The 22,473-nt window shown below is 40.0% G+C and overlaps 1 protein-coding gene across 3 annotated transcripts in view; it reads left to right on the top strand.

Moving 5' to 3' along the window:
- gabbr1a (gamma-aminobutyric acid (GABA) B receptor, 1a) overlaps positions 1 to 22,473 on the top strand; it is a 73,278-nt gene that overhangs the window by 33,329 nt on the left and 17,476 nt on the right. For 2 of the 3 annotated variants that reach the window (XM_044358793.1, XM_044358795.1), the window contains exons 9-16: positions 5,469 to 5,639; positions 6,377 to 6,478; positions 6,757 to 6,822; positions 7,052 to 7,243; positions 10,708 to 10,953; positions 12,614 to 12,677; positions 13,570 to 13,647; positions 19,052 to 19,202. In XM_044358793.1, the coding sequence (XP_044214728.1) occupies positions 5,469 to 5,639; positions 6,377 to 6,478; positions 6,757 to 6,822; positions 7,052 to 7,243; positions 10,708 to 10,953; positions 12,614 to 12,677; positions 13,570 to 13,647; positions 19,052 to 19,202 (1,070 nt within the window). The remainder of the gene's footprint in view (positions 1 to 5,468; positions 5,640 to 6,376; positions 6,479 to 6,756; positions 6,823 to 7,051; positions 7,244 to 10,707; positions 10,954 to 12,613; positions 12,678 to 13,569; positions 13,648 to 19,051; positions 19,203 to 22,473) is intronic. The other variant, XM_044358794.1, reaches the window with a different exon arrangement.

The following is a 22,473-nucleotide window of genomic DNA, read 5'->3' on the forward strand; positions in this document are numbered from 1 at the left end:
GTTGCTTCCTTGCGGGCAAATAGAAAGGAGTGGAGTGAGGGCCAACCACAAATCCCTGCTGTTTTCATAGCACCACAGTATCCTAAAAACTAACAGTCACTTATCACTTGTAACTCAGAACACACTGCCCCAGCCATCTCTTCTCCCTTTCTGTTCACTACTGGCGCTTTTTAGGGACAACTCTCACCACTTGGCGGGCAAATTAGTAACCATCCTCAAGACCTCAGGAGTTGACAGGGGTAAAACTGCCGCCTGGCCTCTATTCCCAGCTGGCGCCAATGATTAGATTGGAGTTGACCAAAGACTTGCCACATTACCCTAGCTTCATTCAATACAATTAGGGGTTTTGCAGCTACCGCCTTTCCTGTTCTGTAATGACCAGTAGCTTATGATGGCTAATGTGAGCAAACCTTAGATAAATATTGCCATATAACCGGCGTTACCGAGTCTGTTCTCTGACTTTATGACCGCTCTCTACTTGTGCTGCTGTTGTGCTAAGTGTTAGCATTTAAGATTATCCCTTAATTGTCTCTTGTGGCCAAAGTTTCAGCTGTTCAGCAAAAGTTTCATAGCCTTGCTTTTAAATTAACTGAACTACTGTAAAACTGTGATACCGTTTGGACAATTTAGATTACCTCTGTCCTAAATTAGGACCACATTTTCCACAAAAACCGTTGCTTTCTACCAAGAAGACATCACATTCATTTGACAGATAGTTTATAAGTGCATTCAGCCTCCATAAGAACAAGAGCTATTTGTTGAACAAACTAAGAAGATCTCTGTCGCCTCTTGTCCCTCATTTCCCTCTTGGTATACATTTGTTCTTGATAGCAAGACGAGTGATATAAGCTGATAAGAAACCTTGACACTGACACTGAAAGCTTTAGCTCTGTTTGTGCTGGAAGAATATCTCTTTTCTATTTTGTGCCATAAAATAACCCAGCAGATTTTTTGTTTAATTTAAATAGGAAAACAATGAATGAACAATAGAAAACAAATGAATTGTAGATGCTGTTGGAAGCTGACAGTCATCTAAATGATTTGTGCTCGTGGTAATTATACTAAGTTCCCAAAATCAATACTGTGGTTGTTTATTGATTTTAAAATACATAATGAAGCACTTTCACAAAACTGCATTGACAGCGGCATTACATGCAGGACAAAACATATCGTTTGACCTTGCATACTACATGACAATACATTTAGCACTAGTTAGTATAAACACATCTCAGATCTTTAAACCAGCCAGAGATCTGATGCTGTCTTCTTCTGCTGCTATTATTTTTGGAAATATTTCAGCTTTTCATGCCTTCACCAGTCAGTTTATGTTGTTTATCTCAGTCTCTCTCTTCCCTTTCTCTGCCTCTCTGTCACTCACAGATCTCTGCTTATTAGCTTTGTCCTATAATTGAAGTTTCATCCAGAGATTAGTCATCGAGAACAATCAGTTCTAGTGGTTGGCATCTGCCCCTCTTTCTCGTTTCTGGTCTTTCTCTCTTTGTCAACCTTTCTCTCCTCATCATTAAAAACTCTCTTCCACTTTTTGACTCTTTGCCTTTCTCTTTCCTCTGTCTGTTGCTGCTGCCTGAAGCTAGCCTGCTCTATATCCACTACTTTTGCCTTCCTTCCTCCTTTCCCTCTCTACCGTCTTTCTCTCCGTCTCCCACTCTTCATTTCTGCCTCGCTCCCTCAATTCAAGCAGTCGATTCTCCCCACACACAAAGAGATCTGTCTCTCTTTACTACACGCCATCACTGGCACAACCTCCTAACCGCCACACTCAATTATTTTTGTATGCGTTCTGCCTGCAGGAGCCTACTCGCATGTCAAACAGCCTCATCAGAGCACCACGGAGGCAAAAGCAACCTCCATTTCTGGACGTTGATCAAGAAGAGGCTCTCGATCCGCTCTTTTTGGCACAGTGTTAATTTGATCCCCCATCTCCTTTTCTAAAAGCAGTGTAAGCCACAGACGAGCATTGATCTGCTACTACAAGACTACAGGAGGACTGACAAACTGAGAATCGAGAGATTTTGTTTGTGATTTTTGGGAAGCTTCAATGTAGAACTTGTGAAACTCTGTTACAGACTGCTGCCACATTGGTCTATTTCTGCAACAGCAGCTTTTTGCTCCATTTTAGTTTTGTCACTGTTTTCATGCTTGGTGGAGATTTATTTTTACATTATTTTCTTTGGCTTCAGTTAAATGATTACATTCTACCTGGCGTGGTGCTAATGAAATCCTTGCTGGACTGGACAAACAATGAAATGAGCGGGCGAGCTGAAAGCATGTCATGTTTTCTTAGTTGTCGAGATGTTGACTGGTCTGCTCGAACAAAACACACACAAAAAATCATATTTTCTCACACCTTTCGTGGTATTTAGCCATGTCGTCTTTTTGTTGGTTTTATTTGCATATGTTTTTAGATACACACTTAAGACATCATATACAATCATTTTGCATCATCACTGATTTTGCATCTATAAAAAGTGTTGCACTGCATTGTGGGATTGTTAGCAGATGAGTGTCTGGGGCACCAATCCTCACATTTAAAAACAATAAATGCTAACCAAAGTGCTTCATAGAGAGATGAGAATTACAATCAAATAAAAACATACATACAGTTATTATGAGGATCAAAAAGAAAACAAATAAAATGTAGAATAGAATAAAAATTGATGTATAACATAAAAATGAAAATTTTTATACAATCAGGTACAGCAGGATGTCTATTAATGGCAGGGATCGTATTTCAATCCCTGTGTAGAAGTATGCTTGTGCAAAACCTTGTTCTTGATGGTCAGGCCTTGCATTGTAGTTTGATGTGTGTGTGTATGTATGTGTGTGTGTGGGTGTGTGTGTGTGTGTGTGAATGGGTGAAAATGATAAAAGCGTGTAGTGCATTTACCAGAAAGAAAGTACTGTGGGGATTTCTGAGTGTGCACATGTCACACTCAGAATTCAGATACTCATATATAGTGCACTGTATTGTAAATAGGGAGCGATTTCAAGGCAGCCAATGCCCCTGTTACTCTGGATAATCTGCACAACACGCTGCCAACAATTTTCAGAGGGACTATTTCTTTGTTAGAGTAAAGTGTTAAAGTAATGCTCTGTGGATTATCCAGATTAACTAGAGCACTGTTTCTGAGCTGCATTAAATGTAAATGTAGTTTTTCAGTAGTGTGAGCAACATAAGTCCATTCACATATATTACATATGTTGAGGTGGCAGCAGAAATTTCAGAGACAGACATTTCAAAAACTGAGATCAACCCACTGGAGTTAATGAAAGAATAAAGTTGGCATTGTACTTAAGATATATAATATTTTTATTGTCATCAAATTCCATTCCTGCACTGTCTATGGCTCTCATCCTCAAGCCCATTCATACCTACCGAAGATGTAAATTATTACATATTATCCGTCACAAATATGTCAATTCCTTTTTAAATCAGTAATTTCCTCAAACAGTGGGGCACTGTTGTTTTAGGGACTCAAGTTAGGAACTCAAAACAGCCGCAGATTAATACACCATACTCTGTCGTGACTCCAGGTGGCTCGCTGTCTCTAGCTATCCTCGTAGTGAATTTACTGGTCGCATCTACGAGAGGGACAGACTGAAAATGACTCAGCACACTGATCTGTGCTCTCAGTTTGTGTTAGCTGAAGAGGCATCATCTCTGGTTATGAGAGTTGAAGCGCTGGGAGTCGACTGAACATTTTCCAGATTCTACTTTGTACAGTTTGTTCCTACCTGCCGGGTAGCTAACACTAGCTAGCAGCAGTCTGCAGATATCAGGCTGGTGTCTTGTAAAGAAACACAACCGGTAGATCAATTAGTGAGCGGAGCGTTCTGCTCTGGTGAAACTGATTATTAAACTGAATGCACTCTACTTAGTTGAAGCATCTGGTGCTGACAGTCAGTAGCTGTATTTTATGCGCAATGATGATAGAGTTGCAGGTCTCTAATCGTTTTTGCTTTAAATAAATATGTTTCAAGCTTGCATTTTGAAGGCAATCCAAAATCGATTAAAATCATGAATCAACCCCAAGCTTGAAAAATACTGAGATTTATTGGCCTTATCATCCAGCCCTAGATTGACTCAAAATAAACTACAGTGTGTGTTGTTCATTTTAAGCTTTAGATACAAACACAGTACTTATTAGTAGGATCAATTAATTGTTGGTTTTGGTCTTTTCAAGGGATTTGTTGACAATAAGGAAAATATAGAATATCACCAGCTTTATCCTTGAAGAAAATATGTTGTTGTTTTTGTAGTTTGGGTGAATCAACCCTTAAAACTCTTGTCACACTGCCTGTGTTTGTTCATATATGTTCTGAACACCTAGAACATGAGCATGTGCTTATTACGGCTGAGTACATGTAGTCCAGAGATACTCCTGCTGTTTTTTTTTTTTTTTTCAGATCTTTCACTGCCGCGCCCAGATCAGCTGTCACTTCCTGTATAGTCTCCCTTCCTTTTTATTGATGCCTTCGTCTATCTGCCTGCACCCACAGGGATTTGTTATTGTGGGAGTCCATACTGTACATGACATTTGACATCTATCATCAAACCCCCCCTCTTGCTCCCACTGGTGAACATCCCAGGACTGTATGGGTAATGGGGCTGAGATGAGAGCTGGAGAGGAGGATAGGTTGTACGTGTCTGTAATGGTTCCCTATAAACACCAGGTTTCTCATTTTAAAGGAGACCTGTCGAGGATTTTATCTCCAGTTGTCACTGTGAAACTAATTGTTTGAGGAACAGTCTTCTTCCTTTTTTCTGTTGGCATTTTCCACCATTTCCTCCCTGCTGCTTTGGACACACATCTTAGCTGTCTGCTCTCCACCACAAGGGGATTTTTTTTTTTTTTGTGGGAATTGTGCCTGAGAATTCAAATTATGTGAGTCCAAATAAAAGAAACAGATGATCACTGAAGCTACTGTTTGCAACAACAGTAATTAGATCATTTTTTTATATGTTCTGTTTGTAATAGTAGAATGTGTCATTGCAATTTAATGGAAATATATGCATGGGAAATCCTGCATATTTCTTTTTTTTTTTTTTTTGGTTGAAATGACAGAGTTTATCGACACACCTCATAAGCCAGAAGCAAAAAGGAGGGAGGGAGAGGTGTGGATGAAAATGAGCAAATGGGAACAGGGATTGTCTCTCTGGTTCTCTGTCTTTTTGCTGGCTTTCCTTTCTGTTGTTTGCTGTTTGAACCAGTCACCATCAAAGAACACTATGTACATGGGAGGAACAAGAGAGTCCTGATTTGAATACATTTTGATTGAAGTCTGTTTACTACTGATGCCTGGAAGGACCTTCAGAAGTATATTTTTTCACAAAATCTCGCGTTTCTCTTTTTCCTTCCCCGCAAAGCCTTTAAATTGTTTGTTCACTGTACTTCTTCTTCTTTCTCTCTTCTTTTCTGTCTCATTTCTCTTCAATCTTTTCCCAGCTGTCCTACGGCTCCAGCTCGCCGGCTCTGTCTAACCGCCAGCGCTTCCCCACCTTCTTCCGCACGCACCCATCGGCCACTCTCCACAACCCCACCAGGGTGCAGCTCTTCCAGAAGTGGAAGTGGACCCGCATCGCTACTATCCAGCAAACCACTGAAGTCTTCACCTCAGTCAGTACCTTTAATCTCCTTCATCTCACCTTCAATTTTACACCTGTATTTTATCTCCGACTCATCACTTCTTTTATCTTCACTTTCCTCTACTTTTTGTTTCCCCCCAATTTTCACTCCCTTTTTTTTATCACTTTCTCCATGTCCTCACTTTGGCCCTTTCATTTTCGGTAAAGTGTGGGCTGCTCGATTGCCCGCCAGCCTCTGTGTGTTTGTTTATGGTAGCTCTTGTGTTCTCAGGCTATGCGATACTCCTTCAAGCAATTTCACCTGGCGATTAATGGAGGATTTTTGAAGTAATTTGTTGGAATATTGGTTGTGAGAAATATTGATCAAGCAATACATCTCTCCCAGGCAAGGCGATCGATACCATGGCACGAGGGTTGGTTCCTGTAATGGAGGTTAATGATCCCGCTCTCACATTCTTTCCTCCACCTTCTCACATTATTCTTTTCTTCTATCCAGTCGTGTTCTTTGTCTAAAAATCTATTCTCTCCCATGCTGCATACATCCCCACACTGTCTGTCGCTCTCTTGATGTTCTCATATACACTTCAGATTTTTTTATTTCGTGTTTTTTTTTTTTTTTTTGTCTCTTCGGACTTGGTTGTTTTTCTTTTGTCTTTCTCTATAATCTCAACCCGTGACCTCTCTCATTCTCTCTGTTCAACTGCCTCTCTAACTCCCTCCTCCTCTCTCCCTGTTTGTCTCCCTCTGTCCTTCCCTTTCATCTCGCAGACTCTGGACGATCTGGAGCAGAGGGTGAAGGAGGCAGGCATTGAGATCAGCGTTCGCCAGAGTTTCCTCACCGACCCGGCTGTCGCTGTCAAGAACCTCAAGGTGCTTTGATTAAAAATTCACCTCAGCTGCTGACCGTCTGCTCCCCCCTCTCCTTCCTCCTCCAGCTCACAGCTGCACACGACACCATTAGCATAGAGGCGTTTTGATAGAGGAAATTAATGCGCTATGCTAATTAGCAACTCCTGAACAGCAGTATGTGCTGTGCTGCGAAGCAGCAGGAACTTTGGCACGCTGCACCGCCACATCAAGCTGTACTATTGTGAAGTTATACTGTTGCTGCTGATGTAACTAAGCATTTTCTTCATGTTTTGATGCAGCGCCAGGATGCAAGAATCATTGTGGGGCTCTTTTATGAGACTGAAGCCAGGAAGGTGTTTTGTGAGGTTAGTACTTTTTCCCGCTCAATTGATCCCAATAGACTGAACCTGACTGGCTATTAGCAGAAATTGAGCTCTGTAATGGGCTGTTTGAATGTCTGAATGAATTTCCTTGTTTGGCAGCGATACAAAATGCTCAACACATCTTAGGGAATAATTATCTTCATGCTTATTTATCATTCTCTACCTCCCTTCATCCACCCTCCATATCTGCCTCCCTCCCTCTGTGCTGCAGGTGTTTAAGGAGAAGCTCTATGGGAAGAAGTATGTGTGGTTCCTGATAGGCTGGTACGCAGACAACTGGTTCAAGATCAAAGACCCAGCTATCAACTGTACAGTGGAGAACATGACAGAGGCTGTTGAAGGACACGTGACCACTGAGATCGTCATGCTGAATCCTGAGACTGTCCGCGGCGTCTCCAACATGGTAGGAATCCTCTCCCTCTCTCCTGCTTTGTAATACTTTTACTAAAGAGATATTAAGTGATCTTTGACCTTAATAAGTGCCTCTAAATTGCAAAACCAGCTGCTTGAAACAACAGCTGAATAAGTTGTATTTGTGTCATGGAGTGAAGCAAGTGAAATTTCTTATGAAGAATACACCAAAATCCTAAATATTTAAGGCACTCAGGTCAGAGTGTTCAAGTTTAATGAGCTTATAATGACATGTACATGTACATGAAATGACATGAGAAATGGGGTTCACAATTGTATGCTCCAAGATCCGAATACATGGGAGATGCCACCAATACAACATTTCATAAAAACTGATGATAAATAAATACAGAAAGCAATCAGGAGATTTAAATTACATGTCAGAGGTTATAAAAGCTAAGGTGATATTGCACAAACATCTGTAAAGACAGCCTGAAGTGCAGCACCTCCAACCTTCAAACATATCAATAAATTCCATTAACTGTCTAACTCATTTTAATGGAAAAATATTAGATTCAGATAACCAGAGAACTAGTTTTTTATTCATTTTAAATCAATTATTAGCTGTATGTTATGTCCTCATGCACCCAAAAAAGAAGAAAAATGGGTATAATGTGCATATGTGATGCTGATAACGCACCAGATAATGCACCAGGTGCTGTAGCCATCCAGAGCCATCAGTTGGTTGGTCCACTGGTCCAAACTGAAATGTCTCAACAACTGTTGGATGGATAATCATGAAATTTAGTACAAACATTCATGGTCCTCAAAGGATGAAGCCTAATGATTTTAGTGATCCCCTGACTTTTCCTCTAGCATCACCATGAGGTTGATCTGTTTGGTTGTTAGTGAAATGTCTCATCAACTATTGGGTGGATTGCCATGAAATTTGGTACTGATATTCATGTCCCACTCAGGATCAGAATTGTAACAAATTTGGTGATCCCGACTGTTCATATAGCACCACCATTAGGTCAAAATTTTAAATTGTTCAATACTTTGTTTTGTGACCAAACACCTGCAAAACTAATGACATTCCCATCAGCCTCAGCTGTGCCTATGAGTAAATGTTAGCATGCTAACATACTCAACTAAGATGGCAAACATTATAAATGTTAGCATTTAGCTCAAAGAACTGCTGTGCCTGAGCACAGCCTCACAAAGTCGCTTGCATATCTGTAGACTCTAAATCTTCATAATAATAATAAAAATAAACAGTGACAAATTCCTGTATTTTTTCCAGAAACAAAAAATAAAGATCCCTAAAATACTGTAAAAATTGTAACATGTTCCTTCGGAGGTTTTCTGTTACTGTAGTTTGAGCTCTTTGTCTACTAGCTAACACTACTCTTGCCAACAATTTTGTTCTTCTTTTGTGCATCTCCAGTGCATGTAAAATGGATCAGTGGCCATGTTTTTTGAGTGTTTAGAGCAATAAATGTTAAAGCTTTAGTGAACTCTGTATGACTCAATATCATGTTTCCTAAACCACTGTTAGATAGCAGAAAAATAGGTATTTCTTCATGGGAAAATGTCATGGATTATTAGTTTAAATTATTACCGTCACACTCTTTCTGAACTTCTTCCTTTATAATTTTGCCCTACCCTCGTTTAGCTTCTCAGGTTCGAGTCATTGTCTGCTTCTCTTCTGCCTGTCGCTCTCCTCCGTTCAACTTCTCTAATCCTCTTAAACCATCTCTTCCTCTCTCCGTCTCTCCCATTGTTCGACCTTCTTTGACTCTTCTGGTCTATAGTGGATCATACTTTTCATTCTTCTTGTTTACCCACTTCTACTTTTCCTTCTCCTTTACCATTTCTTCATCAACACCTTTTCCACCGTCCCCCCTCCTCTCCCCGAGCCCCTCCTCCTCCTTCCCTCTCTTGCACTTCATCAGCAGCTGTTGTTTATATACAGCACCTGCCACTACCTGCTGATTTAGCTGTTGACGTGCTGCTCAACGGGTGATAAGAATTACAGCCAGAACTCCTGCTCATAGTCAATCTATTCACATTCAATTTCCAAGTTTGAAATTGGTATATTTCTTCTAGATAGAGTTCTCAGATGAAGCTAGTGTGCTAATACTATGGGGTCTGCAATAGCACATTGTCAGCTAGATTTCAGTAGGTAGTGGGAGATTTAAATGCCAAATGCCAAGGTGGAATTTCAATGAGATGAACTTAACATAACTGAATTGGAAGGTGTGTAGGCCTAATTGGCTTCAGAGAATCAGCAGGGACACCTTGATGATTGCTAACAATAATCCTCCGTCGCACATGTATCCTCGCTTTTCAGTGGGTGATAATATTTATCGGTGTTTAATTACAAAAACAATTCCAAATAGCTTAAGTGTATACCCGGAGAAAACATTAGTATTAAGTTGAAAAACACTACTAAGGTGTTGGATTTTTAGCAAAGCAGAGATGCCAAGGATTGTGGATTGGTCATATTTCCTTTGTAACCACATTTCAAAATGCTACTTTTAAAAAAAAAAAATCTCTTAATTCACAGCAGCACCCAGATCAGATGGTGCACTGACATCAAATGTCAGCTGAAAGCAAGACAATGATCACCTCCATCAGCGCTGATCAGCGTTGCCAGATGTGCGATAATTATCTTATTTGTACGTTCATTTTGCCCTCTCTATGATGTACGATCAATAAACTGTAGTTTTATGAGAGTTATGTGCTGGACTTGTTCTTGGCTAGGTCAGTCACTTCCTAACTCCCGTTTATATTTCTGTTTGTGTATGGATTTAACAAGCGAGGAACAATGTGCTAATTGGGGGGATTTTGTTGCTTTTAGGCAGAGCCAGACTATCTCTTTATACAGGCTAATAGTCTTTGTGCTAAGGTAGCTCATCGCCCGCTGGCTCCAGCTTCATGCAGACATGAAAGTGGTATCCTCTCAGCAAGGAAGCGGATAAGCATATTTTCCCAAATGTCAAACTCTTCCTTTAAAAAGGTCACACTGGAGCAGTTAGCTTGGTGTATACTCTGAATGCCAAAGGGCCGTTCACTTTTAAAAAACAGCTTCATCCAAGTAGTATATTCTAATCAGACGCTCTATGCACATGAGGGCTTTCAAGGTAGCTTCCAAGCCTTTGATGTTATCGTGGGGGTCGTCGATAGTGGTGCACAGAGAGGTGAAGATACTTTCCTTCCGTGATGAGTTTGTGCAGGTTTAAAGTTCATTCAAAGTCTTACAAACAGTGTTTCTGACCAAAAAGCCATTCAGTTAGGTCAATCTTTCATACAAAGAAGGTACAATGACGTGTTAACAATAAAAGAAGGAAAAAAATTCTATATACAGTTTAAATGGAAACCAAAGATCAGTTCTGGGGATTTTGAACAGCTAAAATATAAAAATGGAGTCAATATAATCCTTTTCCCAGTGTTACATTTCTTTAGAAAGACTTCTATTTGATATCTTTTCTTTCCTGATTCCTCTCCAATCAGACATCGCAGGAGTTTCTGGCCGCCTTGATGTCTCGTCTGGGAGGGAAGAATCCTGAGGAAACCGGCGGGTTTCAGGAGGCCCCTCTAGCCTACGACGCAGTGTGGGCTCTGGCCCTTGCCCTCAATAAGACTGTGGCACCGCTGAAGGCCAAGGGCCGACGGCTGGAGGACTTTAACTATAACAACCACGACATCACCTCCGAGATCTACAGAGCCCTCAACACGAGCTCCTTTGAAGGGGTTTCGGTAAGTACAGAGGATGAAATAAGGTGAAAAAAACAGGTTACCATAAACATCTATTTATGCTCTAATTCTACTAATTCTGGTACTCCATAGTTCTTCATTGTGATTGATTTTATTGAAGTCTTTTAATCTTCAATCGACAAAAAAATGAATGTTAATGATCTGCAGTTATTCATTTATAGTCATTTTTAAGCAAAATTGCCAAACATTTAAGGGTTCCAAGTTTTCAAATGTGAAAACTTACCAATTTTCTTGGTCCTATAGAAAACTGAATATTTTTGGTTTTTAATGGCATCATCATGGGATCCAGCATATTGTGATCAACATTTTGCACTATTCCCCTGTTTTTTTTCTGTGAATTATTATTCACATTATTTGTCCTTATGCACCAACAGAAGTGTTTCAGTGTTGTTGCTGTTGATGCACATTTAATACATACAACCAAGCCTTTAAATAATATCACCATTTTCAACTCAGACCGTATTTAAATGTTGAATGGTGCACAGGACAACTTCACTGACAGCTGACAGCTGTAGAAAAGACAAACTAACCGCTGTGCTACACACAGAGTGGTTAGTTTTTAATTTCTGCAGCTGTAAGGTCGTCCTAAACACCACTACAAATTAAACAAAAGTGAAAACAAGCTAAACACTTTTGCTTGTTGCTTATGGCTATTTGGATTTACCAGTGGTAGTTATTTATTGATATAATTTCATATCAGAATACATAAAGTTGAGTAGCCTATTTCGCATTTCTCACACTGAGTAAACAATTTAACTATGAATAATATATGGTTTATTATTGCCTAGGAGCAATGCTTTAAATTTGAGTGTAATACATTTTTTGAGAGTGTGTTCCAATCTGGACCCTCATTCAAAATGTTCTAGACCTGACCCTGAAGTTGCCCCAACTAAATAAATGCTCTAAATATATATTTTCTTCTTGCTCAGTGTTTCTTTTCTTTTCTTTTTTTTTTCAGAAAATTAAAGTAAGTGACAGAAATTAATAACTGATTGCAAAAATGTCCCTTTTAGTTTGAGCTTTCTGAGATGAAAGTTGACAATCGTGAGAGAAGCGCGGGAAAATATTCGGTTGTCAGTCTAAAACAGCGCTCTGTTATCGCACATCCACCGAGCTTTGGTGACCAAAGACAGCCTGCTGTAAAATTCTAACAGTGTCATAAATTTAAGACCAAATACAACCAGCGTCCAATTAGAATCCAACATGAAATGACACAGAATATACTGATCAGTGCGACATGTCGTAAGCGCAGTTATTTAAATTATATTTAGGGGAGGAAACACACTCCTTCTCCTTAATGCATCAATAGCACACAAAAACCAAAACGATGGAGGTGAAATGAAAAAGGAGTTTGTGTGACTTTGCTTCATTTCGAAAACATACGAGCGATGTAGATGGATGACATGAGCTGATGGCCCGACTCTGCTTTTGTATACTTTTTTCTATTTGGATCGATCATCATACATTCAGCGCGCAATCTGTCAGCCTGAAATTGATATTGTGCAGTCTGACGCAGATCGTGACCAAGATTCTATTATTAGTGTCTCGCACAGTTTGACATACAATAAACTTACATGATCGTTGTTTAGATTAAAGGTTGATTATTTGCAGTAAAAGAAATCTCCTCCTGTCTGTGTCTCAGGGCCAGGTAGTGTTTGACGCCCAGGGTTCCAGGATGGCAATGACTCTTATCGAACAACTGCAAGGTAAAACACTCCCACACTGTCTCCCCACAGAAATTGTATTGCAGAATCAGGTCCTGAACGGTCACTCATTCATCAAAAAAAAAAGCAATGCTGACTGTATTCATCGTGTATCGATTGCTGCTCTCGGCTCATTTCAAACCAAAGCCTCTTTTTTGGTGGGGAGGGGGTTGGTGCAGCCTTCGCTGCGATTGGTCTCGATGTTCTATAATTGCACATGCGAAGGGGCTTGATGCAGGATTGCGTTGACTCAAGGCTTCACTCTAATTGGGCACAAGCCTTCGTTTTAAGCTGTTTCTGGAAACGGCATCCTATTTGTCACCAGTGACTTAATGAGTTTCCCCACACAGGATAAGGTTGAGGATTATTTTTCTACCTCTGTTCTCTTTCACGTCCTAAAGGATGAGAATTTATAATCCTTCCCCTTTCCCCTCACACTCTGTCTCATATTTCCTGTTGTGGTGTAGAGGTAATTTGACATCCACAATTAGACGACCTGACTTGAATCCCTGAATCACCGCGGGACCTCGTCAGTATTCTTGGTCAAGACTGCCACATAAGCTCCTTTTTTTCTCTTCCTTTTCTCCTTCTTCTCCCCTCGGTGCCTCTTTGTTTGTCCTTCTTTATGCACCTTTTAAACCTTTTATCTGCTCATTGTGTGTTTTTTTCTATACCCATGAATTCCATTAATATGAAAGCACTGGAATGATAACTAAATAGCAGTTGAAGGAATATAAATGTTTATCAGCTCTGCCAAGTTTTGTCGTATAGTTTGAAAATGTGATCTCTCACGAACACCTGGGGAGGAAATAAATTACACAAGCAATACTAATTAAACGTCTTTCTCTGACTGTTTCTTTTTCTTTTTTTTTTTCTGCCTTTCTCACACATCTAGGAGGCAGTTATAAGAAGATCGGTTACTATGACAGCTCTCAGAAGAACCTCTCCTGGTTTGGCAACGATGTTTGGATAGGTAAGATGGAGTTCACGACCCTGTCTTCACCCAGCTTCCTGTGTCTGCATTTTTTCTGTCCTTAATGCTGTGAGTCATCAGTCACATCGATGTGCTTTCACATTAGACCTCCTTGGTGTAGCTTAATTTAGATTTTTCTTACTGTCTAAATTACATGTAGTGATGCTGGATGTTCTCTAACCGCTACTTTTTGTGAAGCTAGTTATTTGAATGCTGACGCACACCCAAAATTAGCCGTCTGCACACTCTCTGTCTAACATATGTTAAGTTGTTGGCACAGAAGATGCACAGTAATCAAACAGAGGCCAACAGTCAGGTCCTAAACAACCAAACAAATCATTCTGCTATATGAAGAAGCTCACTCCACACAAACCAGAACCTACTCTCTTAACTCCTGCTACACACATTCTAGTTTGCTGTGAAAACCATTTAGTGCTGATTTGAGTCACACCAAGACCAATTCTGTGGTTGTTTACTGGCCCGTCCCTCCCTAGAGAGGTGACATACTTGTGCCTGGACAGAGTGTGCCACTAATCAATCCTGCACGCCGCAGCGGCCTGTAGAGACGTCTTTTTTTAGGCTTTTAAGGAAATGAACTGTTGCCAAGGCTTAACTGAACCCAGAAGAGGTAGTGATTCCAGGTCAGCGTCAGTAGCAAGGGATGGGTGACCTGTATGCATGAAGGCAACATGTCCTTCACCAGGCCGGCTGCCAGCTCTTTAGTTTGGCTTGTTGCAATGTGATACACTGCGTGTTGGCCCAGTTAAAACCCGCTGAGTTGCAACTGACTTACTCTGTGTCAGAGGTGAGTTTTGTTTACTTTGTTTTCGCCTTGCTTCCTCTGTCTGCGCTTGATTTAGTTGTTTACTGTTTACTGAATAAAGACACATCCATCTGACATCTACTTGTTGGGAGGAAATGAGGAATTTCCTGCTCTGACTCAGTTCGGGAAGTTTTTCTTTGACAGAGTGGGGTGCGCTTGATTTGCTCCATGTTGACAGGGTGGAGTACACATGGGGGTTCACAACTTAACCCCTCCGCTTGTTTTCCTGTGTGTTTACCAGGCGCCTCCCTCCCTCTCTCCCTCACTTTCTCACTCTCTTCACGGTCGCCCTAACAACCACTACAGCTCAGCTCTCCTTCTAATTGCTGTGGCAACTGTTATAGAGCTGGGTCTCCATGGTAACACCCTGTCCCGATTCCTTGATCAAGGACGGAGGAGGGTTTAAATGTTGCACACACATTGACTGAATGGACAGTTGACGCACACACACACACACGCACGCGCGCGCATGTACACACACAGCAGTTAGTACATCAAGTGTATAAGGTAGAACATAAAGAAAATAATTTAATGGATTACGCTAAAAAAAAGAATAAAATTTAAAGATTAAGATGAGACTTGAGATGTTTCTCTCAAAGGAATTTACATTTCCATACAATTATTCTTTTAACACTGTAGTTTTCAATGAGCTATTGTAAGGGTTGGACTATAGCGCGAGAGACCATTGACAAAGTATGGAGATGTTAAACCATTCAGAGCCTTGTAAACTAGTAGTGACGTTTTAAAATCGATTCTAAAAGAGACAGGATGCCAGTTTAAAGATGCTAAAATGAGTGTGTAATGTGCTCTCTTTTACCATTGTAAAGTGCACAGAGTCTGTCATTTTCACACATATGTAAACGTTGTTATGTAACTTTTAAAGCGCATATGTGACGAGTTTGGGTCACTGCACATTTGTGCCATTTCTCAACACATCGACCTATGTTGTGTACGCTGTTAATTATGCTGTATGCTTTCATATACTGTAGTTGGTTCAGTAGATGATCTCTAAATTGCACGAATGGACAAACACTTCTCATTCTCAATACATTCTCACAAACAACACGTTATGTCACCTAAACAATGTAGAAAGCTTCAATACAAAGAAGGCTGATATTTCCACTCTTCAGTCAGACGACACCACACACACACGTCGGCTGTGTGACGATAGTGACAAGCATCTAAACAGAGCATGATGGGCGTCTTGACACCCTGCGACCCTCGAGGGGATGACACTCTGACACTTTCCTCTGACATCTGACATATCAGCTTCACGCAGCGCTGACACTCCTGCTCTGCTTTCCTTCTGACATGCACACACACCCCCTCTATTTCTCTCTCTCTCCATAACACACACACACACACACACACACAAATGCTCTACTGTGCTCATATTCACCCCCTCTTGAGCATATGCCTGCTGTATAGGTCTACATGTTTATCATACATACTGTATGTATACAGTACACGTAAGCATATGCATGCTCAAGAGCGCACACACAGACACACAAATCTGCAAGAAGGGTAGACAGACAGATAGTCAGAGGCTGTTGAGTGTAAAAAGAGGCTCCCTGTCCATCTGCCCCTCTTTGAACCTTCTTCACTAAGGAAATCCTCTGGTTTAAAGCTATATAAGAATGAATAATTTGGCAGTGCACACACACACACACGTGTAACTGTGAATCACTAGTAACAGTCCATGGCTGAGCAGTATCAATAACAATATTAAAAAGGTCTGTGGGGATCTCCTCCAGATGTGTGCACAATGTAAGTGTTGGGGGACGAAATCCACAGTCCTTGTTTTGAGCAAAAATGTATTAATGTTTTCCTTAAGATAATACGAGGCTTTAGTAGTCTGAGTTAGTCAGATAAAGTGTATATCTTCCACAGTTACAGTCTTTTTAGTAAAAAAAAAAATCCCTCTTTTTGTCTTGATGGACAGTGTTTTCCTGTTCAGCTGCAGTGGAAGGATCCTAACAAAAAGAGGGAATTACGCACTAAAAAGATATTGACTTGATTTGACTAATTTGGACATATTAGCTTCAAATAAACTTTTAATTACATTTTTTCACAGATGGATTTTGTCCACCATCACTAACATTAAAGGTGCATTATGAAGGGATCTCTTAATGGCCCGTATAAACAAGAGAAGTGATTACTGCAAGAAAAACAACGTCCATTTGGGCACCTGACTACTGTTTTAGGATAGACTTGAGAAATTGTGAACCTATTCTTTAATGGAAGTGGAAGAGTTCATAAAGGGGATGCTAACCTGCGGGCAATGCATATGTGTTCACTACTGTATGTACTCAATATGAGTAAAAATATGGACAAATAGTATTTTTATTGAACACATTAGAAAACAGCCAGAATCATGACTACAAGCAACAAATAGAATGATTTCTTTAATGTAAAATACAGCATGAAGAGCTGTTGACTGCTGTCGACTCAGACTTTTGAATGTCTAAAGGTTTCTTAATTTCCAACTATTGGGCAGGCTAATAAACTCTTGTAAAATGTGTGCAGAGCAGTTTTCACAGGTTCATATAAACAGTGTTCTTATTATAAACCCCAACAGCGTGACGCAAGTTAAACCCACGTCAATCTGAATGGGTCAACTTGGCTTTGTGAAACTCCTTCTGACCTTGGTTAAATGCGTGTCGCAGCCTTGGCGAACAGGTGTTTCTGTTTAAGCGATTTGTTAGCGATGGGAATTTGATTTAATGATATTGACATTTAAATGACATTTGACTGATGTAAGAAACAGTGAGAGAGAGAGAGGGAGACAAGTGCAGCGTACTAGAGAGAGTGTATAACTTTATTTGGTACTTACTGTGTCTAATGTGATTCTGTTGTTAGGTACTGATGTGTATTGTACAACAGTTGCATGCACGAGTCTCTTTAAATGCTGACGACCAGATATGAACCCTGCAGCCGTCTCTTCTGAATCAGTCAAACGCATGCCTCAGATCAGATGTGTGTCCACTGAAGTCTGAAAAGGCTCAATGATCCAATCATTATGAAAAGTTATGAGGTTTTCACTTGACTGCAGTAATTGGTTGTCTGCTAATAACATGCTAATTATTTATTTAAATCAGCAAATGCCATATTTTATTTGATATTTAACATTTTCCATTAGATAACAGGTTGTTAAGAGGCAATTTTGGTCTTGACTGGACCAGCAGGATACATCTGGGTGAAGAGAGTTAACGAGCAGCGCTTGCACCTCCCTCGTTTCTTCCACTGAGGTCCCTTTAAGTTAGGCACTTAAACTCCAACTGCTCCAGTAGAGCTGCGCAGTAGCCAGATAAAACTGTGTGAATGTGAACAGGGTGTTTCTAAAAAAGAGAGCCTGACTCTCAGCGATACTTCCCCGCTTAAATACATGGTTTTAGAAATGATCAGTCAGTTTCAGCTAAGTTAGTTTCCATGTACTGTACTCTTGGCTGCTGTTGATTGACTTTGTACCAGTCTTGATCAAAGAATAGAAAGGAGTACAGCACACTCTCCGTTCCAATCCAAATTTTCATTTATAAAACTAACCCGAGATCAGAGGTTTTCAAACTGTGAGGTACGCCTCCGCAGGGGGGCGCGGAGGGAGAGACGTCAAAACTCATATTCCTTCTTTGAGTCATAACTCAAATTTGAACACACAGATAGGAGACACATATTGTTAGATTCAGTGTGACTTGCAGTACGCTCCCTGAATATATCATCATCTTTGATGTGCATCATGAAAAAATCCATAAATCCACAAATCCACTTAGAAATCATAGAAAAAAAAGATCCTTCAGAACTTGCCTGAATCATCATGATTTAAAAGTTTTCTTCAGTATCAGAGTAATCCAGCGATAGTTGTCTGTATGTTCATGGGTACATTGCAAACAGGAACTGCTAAGAGCTAATTCGGCAAACTTTGGGCACAAATTTGCCAAAATGTACACAAATATAGGTTGTAGCCCACTGCTATCTCACTGAATCCATGGAAATGTTACACTTTTTGTTTACATCCCCTAAAGCCTTATGGGAACTGTATTTCTAAAACTGAGAGCATGATTATCCCCCAAATCGGGGTGCAGTCTCAGTTTTTTTTCTAAGGGAGGGCCCACAGTGTCATACATTGAAAACTCCTGCCTTAGATAGTCCAAACCCAAACATGATTGCATTCTGTATGTATATACTGAGCATAGTATAGATTCAATTAATTATTTTAAATGGGTCCTAATGTATTATTGTAGTTTTGGCCACTGTAGGTTAACATAACATCATCGTAGAGATTGTGGATATAAGTGCATCAGTGGAACCTGCTTTACAGCACGATCCAATAGGGCCACAAAGTATAGCCCTCAGTGGGCTTTTAAACAAGTCCGATCCCAACCCTAACTGTCAAAAGCAATTATATGGAGCTGTAAGTAAAGGTGATCTTTAAAAGTTATTATCCCCATTATTGCAATGAGAGGAAGGCTGTATCCGGGGTACTATAATTGGGAGATCATGCAGAATAGGAGGCAGATGGCACCAGAAGCATTTTCTCTCTCTTCACATTTCCTTCTTTCTCTTGCTCTCTCTCTCTCAATACAGGCGCTGGGCCTCCGGCTGATCGGACTGTGGTTAACGAACAATACAGGTTCTTATCTCAAAAGCTGTTCGCTGCCGTGTCCGTCTTCGCCGGCCTCGGCATCTTGCTCGGCATCGTCTGTCTCACCTTCAACATCTATAACGGCAACGTCCGGTAAGCTCACTAACACTGAATGAGGATGAATGCATGCTCCATCTTTCCAATCTCAGGCCCACACTAATAAACCTAAAATACTGTTTGTGTATTCATTATTATATTATATTATGCAAAATGTTGTTTAAGTGGATGTTTTATTGTAATGTCAATACATGATTGTAGTAGGTTTTTTTTGCCTTTCCACTCCTCATGTTTCAAGAGGCATTAGTGAAGAGTGAAACCTACAAATAATAATGACAATAAAGTTGTTTTTTTTAAGATGAAGGTCATGGTTAAAAGGATTTTTAAAAAAAGGTGGACATCATTAGAATTGATAGATCATTTAAATGGCCCAGAGGTTAAAGAAATGTTTTTGTCACATGGAGGTCACCTGTTTGAAGAGCTACAACGGCTCTGAAAATGTGAGTCAGTGAATGGAAATGACATCTTGTAACAACCCCCAGCTGCTCCAGCAGAGCTTATCATTCAGTGTGGTGGCACTCTGAGTGTGAATGTGAGTTTTTGTAAAATGTGAAATGGGATGAAACAGAGGAAAAAATAACTCACATGTTCAGCAGAGATCCTTCCCTCTTTAGAGGTTAATGTAAACGCTGAATGGCACTGCTGCTTCTTGAGTTAAGAGACTGACACGTTAGTGGTTCGGGTGTGGTTTTTGCAAATGTAGCAGCTGGTTTCATTGTCACAGCTTAAGCGTAGCCCTAGACCAAATGCAAATAGACTTCCTTTAAAAATGCCTTTTGATCTAGGATTTCCAAGCTTAATATACAGTATGTCTGTAAACCTGGCGCGGCATATGTCTTTTTGACACAGTATTTTTATGTTTGACCTGGGTCAAAGTGATTTAAAGTCCAAAGTCCCATAAGTCCGTGAGCTTATCAGGAGTTTTCGGAGAGCTGGAGAGGTTTGTTCCTTCGGGGATCTCTGGCTGGCTCCAGTGTGCCAGTCAGACCCTCTTCCAGCTTTGATTATATTTCAAACACAATTTCACCAAGGGCTGCTTCCAGCAGCCTAAACACTATGAGTCAGATCAAATCAAATCAAATTTATTCAGTAAGCTGTTTTTACAAAACAAGTTTGCCACCAACTGCCTTGTTAAGAAACAAAAATACATAACCAATCCACTTCAAAACAAGAAAAAGTCAAACGCAATCACAGTCTTAAAGGAGCAAACTGAAACACTTTGACATTGTTTAAGTATCAGCTGTTGTGCCTCTCATTTCTGTAACGTTTGAGTCATGACAGGCCAGTTATGTGATCTTTTGATGTCCCCAGTGCAGCTTCAACAGAGTTTGATCACAAAATATCTTCCAGCAATCTAAAACATCAACCGCAAACATCAGAGTTCAGTCCCTCAGATTCACACAAGAACTTCTATTCAGCCTCAACACACCAACATTCAACAGTTATCCAGAAATCCAATTTAAAGAAAAGGAAAAGATGCCAATTTTTCTATCAACTATAATGTTTTTCAACCACAGTGCAACACAGCAACAAGACATACTGCATAATAAGGGAAGAAAGCAACTCTTCACATCAGAAAATAACTCCTGCAGTGAATTGAACATCATATATTCATAGTATGCAACAGCATTAAAGGTTTTTCAGAGGTATCAAAGGTTGGATTGGGGCCAATGTGTGTGTGTGCATACAATATGTGGTTTGTATGCAGGCAGCGTGAGTGTGTGGCTGTACAGTAAATAAGCTGTGTGGCCGCAGGGCAACACAAGGGCAGGTCAATGGGATGAAAAGAATAAAAGACACACCTACTGCTGCAGGATGAGTTCCAGCTAGAGAGCAGAGGAAAGCTGCTGTACTGGGTGGATGTGGGTTATGGTAAATTTTTCAGATTATGTTAAAAACACGAGCCTCAAATCTGGAGTTTTTGAGAATATTGTCACACTGAGATTGTCTCTAATGTGGCATTTGAATGAAGACAGATAGAAATCACTGTACTTTATTTTTATGGTGATTACCTTTTTCATTATCCTTTAATCGCCTGTCAAATTATTCCACATGAAGTACAGTGTTTAAACTTGGTTAGAAGTCACGCTTCAGTGCAGTGACAAGGTTTCTAAGAGAAACAAATGTGGACGATAAGGATCTTAATTCATCCACAATGAATTATTGCTGTCATGGCAGAATGATACAGTATCTTAGGTTAAATAAATTAAAGGAACCACTCAGCCAAATTTTTTCTCACCCACCTTCAGTGGTATCTAGTTGTTTTCAGGTAGTTTTGGTTTTATTTGTCCCAGTTTTTAATTATTGATCGTTGAGGTGTCTGCCACCACCCCGGTACAGTGGAGAATTCATGTTTAACTCTGCCTGCTACATTCACGCTCAGCTGCGCAGCTGTAGAAGTCGTGTAGAATCATTGCAAATTGCGGTTTTGTTAACCACAGTGTGAGAATGGATGTAAGGGGATTTTTTTATAGAGTTGAGTGGTAAATATTGTGAGTAGAAACAGTAGCTACATGTTTCTGAGCTTTTTTTTATTTCATGTTAAATAATCAAGGATGCTGGCTAGTTAACCAGCTAACGTTACCCCTGAGTTTAAAGCCTTTTCACATCATTTTCTTGTTCAATTTTGCCATTAAATGTGATTAAGTGTTAATAAGTATCATTCAATTATACTTGTAGAAAGTTACTGATAGGGGAGCAGTTTGATCACAGACATAGAAGCCAAAGCAGATAATTACCAGTAATATTATTTTATTATATATATTATTATATTTATTAAGCCTGACACAAATTACTGTCAGGGGCGCAATCTTTTGCATTGCTGCATTTTAAAAATTTTGCGGGGTTTTCACTAAGACTACAAATATAAATGAGTCTGGCTGCACTACATCTGATTTGCATAAAGTGCAGCAAAGTAAGAGCTGATGCTGGATTGCTTTGATGCATGTTGCACATGTCTGGAATGGACTGGAGCACAAAGGAAAGTACTTTCTGTTGTTGAACTTAGGATACTGGTAGAAGAGAAGATACTTTTGCAACTGCATGTATTCATCCCGCAAGATGAAGGCTATATGTGAGGAAATATGAAATATTTGATATATTTAGTATATTTATTTATACTCTGATTGAATGAGTCATTGTAAACCGGTGGGGAGATTTTTGCTAAAACTATTAAACTCCTTTGACAAGATTGTTTTTGTAAACAGATAATATAATGGTTTGATAAATATAACTGTCTGGCTCAATCATAGCACAATGGACTGGAACTGCTGAGAAACATTTAAAGTCTGGCAGGAAATAGGCAGGA

The sequence above is a fragment of the Thunnus albacares genome, chromosome 8 (assembly GCF_914725855.1).
Source record: "Thunnus albacares chromosome 8, fThuAlb1.1, whole genome shotgun sequence".
NCBI lineage: Eukaryota > Metazoa > Chordata > Actinopteri > Scombriformes > Scombridae > Thunnus > Thunnus albacares.